Source organism: Bombina bombina, chromosome 10, assembly GCF_027579735.1.
Source record: "Bombina bombina isolate aBomBom1 chromosome 10, aBomBom1.pri, whole genome shotgun sequence".
Lineage (NCBI taxonomy): Eukaryota > Metazoa > Chordata > Amphibia > Anura > Bombinatoridae > Bombina > Bombina bombina.
In genome coordinates this window covers 27,362,818-27,376,600 of record NC_069508.1, presented here as the reverse complement: position 1 = coordinate 27,376,600, position 13,783 = coordinate 27,362,818, and the positions used below count along the sequence as shown (strand labels likewise).

Here is a 13,783-nt window from a genome sequence, read left to right as displayed (position 1 = left end):
TTAACCACCCACTTAGAGTACCAGATTGTGCGTTATTTTTTGCGCAAGATAGCGCACCCTGTACTGTTGTTTTGTGCCCCACTCCATCTACCCAATGCATTGTACAGACATTCTGATGAATGATAATATAGATAAATTAGAAAAGGAGACTTACAGTTCCCATGCTTCCTGAGACATCAAGTACTAATGTGACAATACGCTCTTTGTGCTGCAGCAATGAGAAAGTAGGGACAGGAATATTGCTGTCATTCTTTGCTGGTGTGGATGTTATATCTGTGGAATTCACAATAATGTCCCAGGTACTCCGAAAATTACAAACTTTGTTCTGCAGGTTCGGAGCTTCAATATTGTGGGTACTTGCATCACAGAATTCAGATACCTATTGAAGTTAATTAGATTACGTTAATATTAAAGCTGTATTGCTATTATATATATATATATATATATATATATATATATATATATATATATATATATATATATATATACACTGTATATCTTACTCATAAGTAAACATAAAGGGACATAAAAGTACATAGAATATCTAATGTATTACTATTTTATTGCACTATTGGTTGCATAGAACTCCTGAAAATTAGTTAATCATTTAAATAAGGTCAGCACAAGAGCAACACTGCACTACTGGGAGCTAGCTTTACACATCTGATGAACCAGTGACAAGAGGCATATGTGTGTAGCCACTAATCAATAGGCAGCTTGTAGTAGTAGACACCAAAAGGATGAAGTACATTTGATTATAGAAGTAAATTGAAAAGTATATTAAAATTACATCCTCTATCTGAATTTTAAGGATAATTATATATTGATATATTCATGATTCTTTAAATTAGGTATATTCATTCAGAAATTAGTTTTGTTAAAACTAAAGGAATATCTATATATTCTTCATGAATGTGAATTTATGACAAACCCAATGCTAATTTCTAAAGCAAATGCTGTAATATATTACCACTTCATCTTATTGCACTATTATGTCCATTTAATATCACCACTTAGTTAAAGGACTAGTAAATATAGTGGATGTACATAATAAACAAATGCATTATAAAAAGACAATGCAATAGCATTTAGTGTGAACGTCAAATTAGTAGTTGAATTTTTTTCTCACAAATTTCAAAGTTATCACTATTTCCACTCCCCCTGCATCATGTGACAGCCATCAGCCAATCCCAAAGGAATATATGTATATTCTGTGAATTCTTGCACACGCTCAGTAGGAGCTGGTGACCTTAAAAAGTGTAAATATAAAAAGACTGAGCACATTTTGTTAATGGAAGTAAATTGGAAAGTTGTTTCAAATTGCTGCTTTATCTGAATCATGAAGTTTAATTTTGATTTAAGTATCCCTTTAATAGCACATTTGTCTAGCTCTTTTTATAACATGTGTTACCGTTTTTGGTGTTTATTGTTATTTTTTATTTTAATAGCTATAGACAGTTTTTGTTTGTGTTGATATCGAGTTGTTAATGTCTGTGAAGTGTGCAATACATTTACTAAACTAACAATAGGTTGTACATGAAGGACCAGTAATGCTACAATACTCACAGTGGGCAGCGCCTGCATATACATGATAGACTCCTTTACTTTCTGATTCTTGTCCGGTATAAAAACACAGCCATCTTCATACAGGCTGCTCTTAGAGTCTTGTTGACAAGACAGCATTTTACAAGAGGCACCGTTACACTCTTGCTTTTTGTTGGTGCCGGTGATGCCAACGGAACAACTATAATATTTAAATAATATATCATTTACTAGTTTCACTTGCTTTATTTCACATAACCTCTTAGTTTGTACAGGTAGAATACATAGAATATTCATCATATTTATCACATAAAATGACCAGTATTTGCCATGTACTGTCAGAAAAGTATCCATAACGTGCATTACCTATCCATAGTTTGTTACAATAAAAGTTCAAACCCTCTCAATGCTGAGTATGATTCGTCAGGCTGGTTCTATGGCTAATCAAAATGCTCTTATAAAGCGGAACAACAATTTTTTCAACGTTAAAGCAAATTACAGTGTCGCTTATATTTGCGGGAGCTTAAAGGGACACTGAACCCACATTTTCGTTTTGGGATTCAGATAGAGCATGCAATTTTAAGCTACTTTCTAATTTACTCCTATTATCAAAATGTCTTCATTCTCTTGGTATCTTTATTTGAAATGCAAGAATGTATGTTTAGATGCCGGCCCATTTTTGGTGAACAACCTGGGTTGTTCTTGCTGATTGATGGATAAATTCACCCACCAATAAACAAGTGCTGTCCAGGGTTTTTCAAATAAAGATAGCAAGAGAACAAAGACAAATTGATATTAGGAGTAAATTAGAAAGTTGCATAAAATTGCATGCTCTATCTGAATCACGAAATAAAAAAAATTGGGCTCAGTGTCCCTTTAACTGCAGGATTAACACTTTTTGGTTCAGTGACCAAAAATAAAAAAAATAGTAAAATAAAGTCCTTTATTCATTCCATAAATAAAAACATTCCGTAAATAAAAAATGCATTAAAATTTACAGTTTTAGCAGTTTCACTGACCCATCATATCAACTGACGGATTTCACCAATGACTTTCACAAAGATGTAATATTGTTGCTGTGGCCATTATTGAGAAATTAACATATGTGAAAACGAGGACTAACACTATCCACAGCTATAATCCTATCCCTAAATCTATCTCTAAACCTAGCCATAATCATAATCCTAGACCTAACCCTAGTTATAACCCTTAAGCAAGCAATAGGCAGAAATCTAACCCCAATCTTTGCTGTTACCCTAAACTAGACACAATCCTAATCCTAGCCATAAACCTAACTCTGGCTCAAGTCCTAGCAAAAATCCTGACCCTTATTCTGGCCCTTAACGTATCCATACACATATGCCTAACCATAGCTATAATCCTAACCATACTCTAGCAATAACCTTAACTCTTACCCTAGAACTAACCTTAACCCTAAGTCAATGCCTAGCCTTAAAGGGACACTGAACCCAAATGTTTTCTTTTGTGATTCATATAGACTATAGAGCATGCAATTTAAACAACTTTCTAATTTACTCCTATTATCAATTTTTATTCTTTCACTTGCTATCTTTATTTGAAAAAGAAGACATCTAAGCTTCTTTTTTGGTTCAGACCTCTGGACAGCACTTTTTTATTGGTGGATGAATGTATCCACCAGTCAGCAAGAACAACCCAGGTTGTTCATCAAAAATGGGCCGGCATCTAAACTAGACGTGGACTCCTTGCTCAGTGTGCTTAGAGGAATATAGCTACACCTCACTGACGAGGCCCAATGAAGGCCGAAACGATCGTCTGGGGTTGCTGTGTTCCTTGTTCAGAGAGGAATTGCCTGGTATTTCGATGCTGGACTGACCGTAATAGGCGGGATCAGACTGATATATTACAGGAAAGTTCTACTCTGTGAAAAGCATTACTGGGCTAAAAAGTTGCACCCAGGTGGTAAATCGCCATAGAACAGGCTAACAATGTTATTGAGCCAGTTGTTCGTTCCTGTGAGTGCACTTCTCTCTGTATGTATTTAGTCCCGGCATCTAAACTTACATTCTTGCATATCAAATAAAGATAGCAAGAGAATGAAGAAAATTTGATAATAGTAGTAAATTAGAAAGTTGTTTAAAATTTCATGCTCTATCTGAATCCCGAAAGAAAAAAATTGGGTTCAGTGTCCCTTTAATCACAGCCATAACCGTAACCCTATCCAAAATACTAACTTTCACCATTAGTCTCAACCCTAGCTCTAAAGGTAGAATAATCTTAACCTAAGCCAAAACCCTAGGTCTACCTTTTACCCTTGACCTAAACACAACAATAGCCCTAATCCTAGCTTTTACCCCACCCATAACCCTAACACAAAAGTATAAATGTTTTAGCATTTATAGCTCCACCTTACAATAGCTGAAATGACATAATACAAATAATACAGTACCTTGTTTTTTCTACTTTGCCTTTTTGAGTAATGTAATAAGGCACCTCATTGTTGTACTCATCAAACACACCCCATCGTAGATGAGCCCATTCATGGACAAACACTCTCCCTGAAATAAAAAAAATATTTGTATTTACTTTAAAAGAGGCCATTACAAAATGTATTAAATGAGTAAAAATTAAAAATGTACAGGCTGAAGTTTGCTGTATCAGATGGAGTACAATTAGTACATTGAGACAATAAAATATAATTAGTATCAATTAAAAAGACAGTTTACCCAAAAAACTTTGTCTCCTCTCATTTGTTCCCAATGATCCATTTTACTTGCTGGAGTGTATTAAATTGTTTACAAATAGCTCCTTTGCCTTTATATTGGTATTTGAAAAATATGATTTAGCCTGTAGTATCTCTACGTATACTGAAAGTTTCTATACCTAGGTATAGGCTAATGAGAAACTATGTAAACACAGCCAGCAGAAGAGATTACACTCACAGTGGGAAGTGGAAGAAATAAAGCTCTAAAGTGTTTATTTTCAGTTGTTCTTTCTAAGTATTGTACACAGAGACAGAGATGAGAAAATTAAGTAATTGAGTGATAAGATAACAATCTGATCTGTCAGCAAGCTTAGCCTATTTTGATTTGCTGTGGTTTCAAAGAGCAAATCCAACTATTTTGATTGCAAAAAAGAAGAATAAGTGTGCAATTTCTTATAGCTTTTATAAGCTGCAGCTGGTACAACAGTCATGGGGAACACATTCAGGGAAACACAATTTTACAGTGAACTGTCCCTTTAAATAAAATGTAGTGGCTACCATGTAAATGTGAGGTCAATTAATGTATAAGGTAATAAGATTTGGAATTTTCTCTGGTTTGCCATGAATATTAGCACACCCAATTTATGCCATTAAACATAGTGTTTCTTTTTTGTTTTCTTTAACAAAAATATTTGTGCACAGGAAACATAAAAGAGACATTCTTGAACCCAGAAAGCTCTTCTGAGTAATATAAAAATATGTTGGTTAAAGGGACACTAAACGTTGCTATAAAGTTCTCTTGAATCACTAAATCAGTATGTATCAATTATATTTTTAATCCGCTTTGTGTTTCATACTTTTACCGTTATCGAGATATTCTGCTCTAAGAATTTATTGAATTCCAAACCCACCGCTCGAATCTTCGTTTCCATGCACCAATCATCTACGATAACCTGAGTTATTAAAATGTCAGACTTACGCCGCAATGCGCATGCGCGATTGTATGACCTCGTCATCGAATACGCCACTCTCCATCTAAACAGCAGATGCTCTGAATCTTCTGGCATCACCGGTATAATATGCGCATGCGCAAATGTCAGTAACGAAGTGCGCATGTGCATGATGACGAAATTAGCTTTTTATGATATGCGCAAAAACAAATTTTGATTGGAGAATAGTTTTGGTAGTGGACGGCCCATAACAGGGGGTTTGGCTTCAGGTACGTCAGAATCGAAAAATAAAATATATTTTTATTAGATTTATAAACTTAGTTTTTGTGTATAAGTAGGTTAGTTATGATATATAAACATTTGTGATTTAAACTCTGATAATGTAATTACGGATACAAATTCAAAGTTTTGTGATCCTTTAAGTATATATTTGCACCAGATCATTATTAATTCGATGTTGTCGAATTGGGCTTTATCTTACTTAGAAAGGTACACAATCCTAATCAGCATTTATTGATTAGGCATGAATCAATTATTGATCATATATTTCTGATTTATAATCTATTTAATTAAGCTTTTTTATATAAATCTGGCCTCTGATTAATTTATAGGGGCATTTTTATCAAGCTCTGTACGGAGCTTGATGCCCTGTGATGCTTTATAACTTCTGTGAAAACAGAAGTTATGAAGCAGCGGTCTTTAATGACCGTTGCTACATAACCTGTCCGCCTGCTCTGAGGCGGCGGACAGACATCACCAGAAATCAACCCGATCAAATACGATCGGGTTGATTGACAATGACACCCCCTGCTAGCGGTTGATTAGCCGCAAATCTGCAGGGGGCAGCATTGCACCAGCAGTTCTGGTGCAATGATAAATGCCAAGAGCGTATGCTGTCGGCATTTATCGATGTGCAGCGGACATGATCAGCAAAATCAGAGCATGTCCGCTCGCACAATGATAATTAGTCCCCATAGCCTAACTGAAATGACTTGCAGCAGGATTAAAGTAGATTCACCACATGAATGGACAATTGTTTAATAATGATAATACACCAAGGCATATTTCATACCTATTTAAAAAGGAAAGGCAATAAGCGAACGCAGTCTGGATTTTATTGAAGCCATGATATGCCAACAAAAAACATTTGCACGGAAAATTTTATTGCTTCAATTGAAAACCATATAAATGTTTTTTGGTTTTTATTTTGTATAAAACCCATAAAATTTTGATCAAGAATCATAAAATTACAAATCAAATATACATAGTTTTTTTCTGTGATTGTGAGATTGCATCTTACCTAAAATAAATTATACTGTATTCTCATAAGTCATTAATACATTTGTATATTTTTACCTCGAGGTCCATACACTTTGGTTAATTTGTCATCCAGTAAGAAATCAGGCGTCAAATGAATATATTTTCCAGGTTCCCCGCAGCCACCATATTGTAAAGTATATGGGTCATTTCCATACTTTATATAAGGATTTGCAATAATGATATCTGCCTAGGAAATTAAAATATATTTACATGTGTAAATATAAAACATATAAGGTAAAAGTACTCCACTTAACCTTCCTTTTACAATTTATGGTCTAGATTACAAGCGGAGCGTTAAATTATTGAGTGACTGGTTATTGCTACCGTGAGCTCGCGGTAACAATTAGCGCTCAGAAAATTACCCATAGATCTGATCTCTGGTTAATTTTCTGAAAGTGCCCCAAATGCCCTCAAAATAGAGGGCATTATAGTTTTTTATTTTAAAAAATTTGTAGCATTTTCTTTAAAAAAAAAACCTACTCTAGGCAGTTTTGTGGCTTTAAAGTTGGTGGGAGTGGGGTGTTAGAAAAAAACAGCACTGAAAAGTGCCTTTACATTGCAGTCTATGGGAACTGTGTGTTCTCATAGACCGCAATGTAAATACATATGTATATGCTGATATACATAAATAAATATATATATATAAATATAAATATGTGTATATACATATTAACACATAAATATATATGTATATCAATAAATACATATATATTTACTAAGTGCTGCCTATCGCTGCGCAAGGTTCCGATGCCATCTGTGAAAACATCAGAAAGAGGCACCCATAGGAGCCTATGGAAGCACGCTCTCATGAACGCAATGCTTCCCAGCAATACAAACGCGAGCTCGCTTTCGCATTGCTGTAAACTTATAATGCGCGCTTGTATTACAAAGTGGAGCACAAATAACACTTTAGCTAAAGCAAAAATTTTGCGCTCCACTTGTAATGTGGCCCTAAATGTTAATGCAAAGCAAATGTTAACATTCAAGTTTAAAATCTTAACATTTAAAATGACATTAAACAATTCTTGCTTTTGTGCAAAAATTCTGCTTGATTAACACTCCGTAAGGGGCCAAAAAGCAAATTGTGTAACCTACAAATGCTGCACTTCAACAGTTTAAAGCAATTTTTAGCATTTTCATAACCTAAGTTACAGAATTTGCTTTTTGGCCTCTCTACGGTGCGAGGGAGAAGCACCATTTTTACACGAAAGCAAGAAGTCTATAGTGTCCCTTTAAATATCAAATGTAACTTTTTAATTTCTGAATGTGACCAATGACTATTAAATTTCAATACTGACTACATTTTTCTTTGCATAAATGTTTTGTAGATGATCCATTTATATAGCCTCTGAGAAAGCCGTGCTAGCGGCGAAATGTACATCAGGCATTGTCTGTGTGCATGAGACTTGCTAATTTGTGTTTACCTTTCTAAGCTCATATTGATGTGGCAATTGCCTTCCTTAATCAGTCATTTATAAACCGTTTCCTCTCCTGCTCTAGATACCAGTATTGCTCAGATTAGGTAATGTTGTTGGGGTCAATCCCCTTTTTAGATTAGCTTTAGAGCAATCCGTGTATTCTCTGAGCCCTGAGGGTTACGGTGTATTTGAACTTTTACCCAGGGAAGTAATTCTGTTTTTGAAGTCTCACACACACAGTCCTGATCTGTTTCTTAATCTAAGTTTTAAATGTATGTCTCACATATTTATGTTATACATTTGGTACTATTTACCACCCTTTTTATTCTATCATTAGTAAAAGTTACGTTTTAATAACCAGTTCTTGACACAATCCGGTTTTCAATGCATACTGTTACTATATAGTGTTTTGTGAGTGCTGGGTACTGTCAAACTTCTCTCTCTTTTTTGTATCCATTTATATAGCCCATACAGTTTGTTTTTTTATAAAAATCTATAGTTTTGCTTATTTTTAAATAACATTGTGCTGATTTTCAGATTCCTAACTGAGCCCCAATGTTTTAGAAGTATACTGATGTCTACAGACTCCAGCTTGCTCCTGTTTGTGTAAATGGTCTTTTCACAGGGGAGGGTGGGGGGGGGGGTGTCTGCTCTTTTTGCTTTCCAGACCATTTCAGTGAATGTCCCGGCCTAACCTTTTCATCAATGCTAAACTGGGGAGATCTAAGTAAGTTTTTAAAAGGGTTTATACTGGATTTTTAGATCAGCATCTGTCCATATTTTTTCTTTATAATACTGAGTTGATGACATGCAGTTATATGAAAATTGGTGTATACTGTCCCTTTAAACATCTTTGAAAATTGACTTTGACATCCAACTTTTACATATGATAATTACATTAAATTAAAGGTATATTTATTTCTTGATTGATTGATCTAAACATTTGATGTTTCTTCAGACTGTGGGTAACATTTGTTATTATAATAAATCTGCTGATACAGTTCCCTATTTTAAATGGCTGATATATTTCTAGAACCTTCCAAAATACTTTTTTCCACCTTAAACCTTTCATTAAAATCTTTCTAAAATCTAAGCAAATTCTTTAAATGGTTATCCTTTCACCTTTTTATGTAAAGGATAACACTGATACCTTTATCTTTACAGAACAGCAAGGTTACAAAATGGTATATTTTGAGAATTTTGGCATTGCCTATCTATGTGAACATTCAACATTTAAATGTTAATTTTAAATATTAACTTTCAATATTCAATTTTACATTCAGTATTCAATTATTATATTCCATTATTCAATATTCAAAATATATGAGCCTATCTCATAGATAGATAGATAGATAGATAGATAGATAGATAGATAGATAGATAGATAGATAGATAGATATTTATATATTAGTATTATTTATAAAAAATGGAACAAGCAGAGCTATTGACACTTACCTTATCGTAAGTTTCTGTTTTTGGCCTTGAATAGTTTTTTGATGACCATGTAGATGGAATTAAAATGTTTACACTCCTTAAGAACAGTTTATTTTTTGTTGCTTTAAAAAGGTAACTTGTAGCTTCTTTCACCATATCCTTTATTAATTAATTATCAGAAGGAAAAATATGTTTCAATAAAAGCATACAATATTAGGCATTATTATGAACACATACAATATGAATTCATGTTATACATATACAATATTAGGCATTATTATTCACATACAATATTAAACATTATTATAAGGATACAAAATTAGACATTATTATATGCATACATTAGTCATTATTATACGCATACAATATTAGTCATTATTATAAGCATACTATATAAGGCATTATTATACGTATACAATATTAGGCACTATTATACGCATACAATATTAGGCACTATTATACGTATACAATATTAGGCATTATTATACGTATACAATATTAGGCACTATTATACGCATACAATATTAGGCACTATTATACGTATACAATATTAGGCATTATTATACGTATACAATATTAAGCATTATTATATGTATACTATATTAGGCATTATTATACGTATACTATATTAGGCATTATTATACGTATACTATATTAGGCATTATTATACGTATACAATATTAGGCATTATTATACGTATACTATATTAGGCATTATTATACATATACTATATTAGGCATTATTATATGCATACAATATTAGGCATTATTATACGCATACAATATTAGGCACTATTATACGTATACAATATTAGGCACTATTATACGTATACAATATTAGGCATTATTATACGTATACAAGATTAGGCATTATTATACGTATACAATATTAGGCATTATTATAAGCATACTATATAAGGCATACAATATTAGGCATTGGCTGTGAGCTCCCATAATGCAAAATATTATTCATATCAACCTCCTTTCTATATAGATCTATTTCTAGGTCATTTTGTCCCCTATATATCCTAGTGTCTAAAAAGATGATAGAATGTTCACTGTATTTCAAAGTAGATCTAATACACACCAAAAACATCATCAATATAGCACAAACATGTGGCGCCATATTAAATAAAAAGTAAATTTTTATAAACAAAATGTTCTTCAAATGCATTCATGTATAAATAAATAGGGGCGACATTGGAACCCATAGCAGTTCCCTGTAACTGCAGGTAGAATTAGTCTTGAAACAAAAAGAAATTACAATGCAGGATAATTTCCAACAATTCAATTATAAAGTCAGTTTCTTTTTGACTATACATTTTAACTTGAGCTAATAATTCTTTCACTACCCCATCATCACTGGCATGGGGATGGAAGTATATAGACAATACATCTAGACTATATAAAATTAATTTTCCTTTTGTTAATTCTAACTCTAATCCCCTGTATCTCTGATATAGGAGTTTGACCTCTCTACAAAATGTCTTAGGAGTCTGTCCAAATAGATTGCAATATTAGAAAGAGTTGCGCCAACCCCTGACACAATTGGTTATTTTTTTCAGGTTCTTATGTTTTTATGTGGTAAAGTATAAAAAATAGGGATCCTAGGATTAACAATAGTTAACAATTGCTGCCTCTGACTTTCTATATGTTATAGGCTGATGGTGTGAGGCGTGGCAGTAAAGCCCACTGCACTGGTGCTAAATTAGCTTTGTCTATTACGCATACAATATTAGGCACTATTATACGCCTACAATATTAGGTATTATTATATGTGTACAATATTAGGTATTATTATACGCCTACAATATTAGGTATTATTATATGTGTACAATATTAGGCATTATTATATGCATACAATATTAGGTATTATTCTACGTATACAATATTAGGCATTATTATACGCATACAATATTAGGTATTATTCTACGTATACAATATTAGGCATTATTATACGCATACAATATTAGGTATTATTCTACGTATACAATATTAGGCATTATTATACGCATACAATATTAGGTATTATTCTACGTATACAATATTAGGCATTATTATACACATACAATATTAGGTATTATTATATGTGTACAATATCAGGTATTATTATACACATACAATATTAGGCATTATTATACGCCTACAATATTAGGTATTATTATATGTGTACAATATTAGGCATTATTAGACGCATACAATATTAGGTATTATTCTACATGTACAATATTAGGCATTATTCTACGTGTACAATATTAGGCATTATTCTACGTATACAATATCAGGCATTATTATACGCATACAATATTAGGTATTATTATATGTGTACAATATTAGGCATTATTAGACGCATACAATATTAGGTATTATTCTACGTATACAATATTAGGCATTATTAAACGCATACAATATTAGGTATTATTCTACATATACAATATTAGGCATTATTCTATGTGTTCAATATTAGGCATTATTATACGCATACAGTATTAGGAATTATTCTACATGTACAATATTAGGCATTATTAAACGCATACAATATTAGGTATTATTCTACATATACAATATTAGGCATTATTCTATGTGTTCAATATTAGGCATTATTCTATGTGTTCAATATTAGGCATTATTATACGCATACAATATTAGCCACTATTATACACATACAATATTAGGCATTATTATACGCATACAATATTAGGCATTATTATACACATACAATATTAGGCATTATTATACGCATACAATATTAGGCATTATTCTACGAGTACAATATTAGGCATTATTATACATGTTCAATATTAGGCATTATTATACACATACAATATTAGTCATTATTATACGTGTAAAATATTAGGCATTATTATACTTGTTCAATATTAGGCATTATTATGCACATACAATATTAGGCATTATAATACGTGTAAAATATTAGGCATTATTATACTTGTTCAATATTAGGCATTATTATACAACATACAATATTAGGCATTATAATACGTGTAAAATATTAGGCATTATTATACTTGTTCAATATTAGGCATTATTATACACATACAATATTAGGCATTATTGTATGTGTACAATATAAGGCATTATTATACGTGTACAATATTAGGAATTATTATATGTGTACTATATTAGGCATTATTATACGTGCATTATTATACACATACAATATTAGGCATTATTATACGTATACAATATACAACATTATTATTCGTGTACAATATTAGGCATTATAATACGCATACAATATAAGGCATTTTTATACGTGTACAATATTAGGCATTTTTATACGTGTACACTATTAGGCATTATTATATGTGTACACTATTAGGCATTATTACATGTGTACACTATTAGGCATTATTATATGTGTACAATATTAGGCATTATTATATGTGTACACTATTAGGCATTATTATATGTGTACACTATTAGGCATTATTATATGTGTACAATATTAGGCATTATTATATGTGTACACTATTAGGCATTATTATATGTGTACACTATTAGGCATTATTATATGTGTACAATATTAGGCATTATTATATGTGTACACTATTAGGCATTATTATATGTGTACACTATTAGGCATTATTATATGTGTACAATATTAGGCATTATTATATGTGTACACTATTAGGCATTATTATATGTGTACACTATTAGGCATTATTATATGTGTACAATATTAGGCATTATTATACACATACAATATTAGGCATTATTATACGTATACAATATACAACATTATTATATGTGTACAATATTAGGCATTATTATACAAAAACAATATTAGGCATTATTTTCTAAAATTAGATTTTTGTTTCTTTAAATAAACTTTACAAATATTAAAAAAAGCAGGTAAAGAAAATTCTATGAGTGCTGATACTATTTGCTTTTCTCTTTATAAAATATTGCTTGGAAAATGTATTATTTTGATCTTACCTGAATATTTTCAACAATTTTGACATTTTCTTGAACGTCTGGTTTTATTGCTATTAAGATATCCTCATATCCTCCATTATTTACTTTAATCGTTGAACTGTGTGAAGCATGAAGTGCTTGGAGTATAACAACAATTAAAGCAAACACCTTTTGAAGTGCCATCGTTTCTCCTACCTGCTGTTGGTCTGGGAGGCGTAGTATATATACTGTTCTGATAATGCACAGTCAAGATTTATTAATAAGTTGACTTCATTGTATTCTGCTATTGGTTGATTTACATAATTACTCATGACGTGCTATTACTTTAACAATAGAAGGAAACAACAATGAAGGTATTTTCCCCATGAAACTATGTTATATTGTTTGTCAATCTAAACTGAAAAGATATCAGTGAAACATAAATGACCCTGGGAATTCTATAGACAGTTCAGGTACTTGTGCTTCAAGTTTGTAAACTGTTAATCTGTTCCTGACATCTGG

The 13,783-nt window shown here is 31.9% G+C and overlaps 1 protein-coding gene across 1 annotated transcript in view; it reads right to left on the bottom strand.

Annotated features, from left to right (window-relative positions):
* LOC128641108 (calcium-activated chloride channel regulator 1) overlaps positions 1–13,513 on the bottom strand; it is a 34,463-nt gene extending 20,950 nt beyond the window's left edge. Inside the window, exons 1-6 of the mRNA XM_053693683.1 lie at positions 13,304–13,513; positions 9,369–9,506; positions 6,532–6,682; positions 3,971–4,079; positions 1,567–1,744; positions 155–379 (exon numbers count right to left, since the gene is read on the bottom strand). Coding sequence (XP_053549658.1) covers positions 155–379; positions 1,567–1,744; positions 3,971–4,079; positions 6,532–6,682; positions 9,369–9,506; positions 13,304–13,465 — 963 coding nt within the window. The 5' untranslated portion in view covers positions 13,466–13,513. The remainder of the gene's footprint in view (positions 1–154; positions 380–1,566; positions 1,745–3,970; positions 4,080–6,531; positions 6,683–9,368; positions 9,507–13,303) is intronic.
* Between the last annotated feature and the right edge of the window lie 270 nt (positions 13,514–13,783).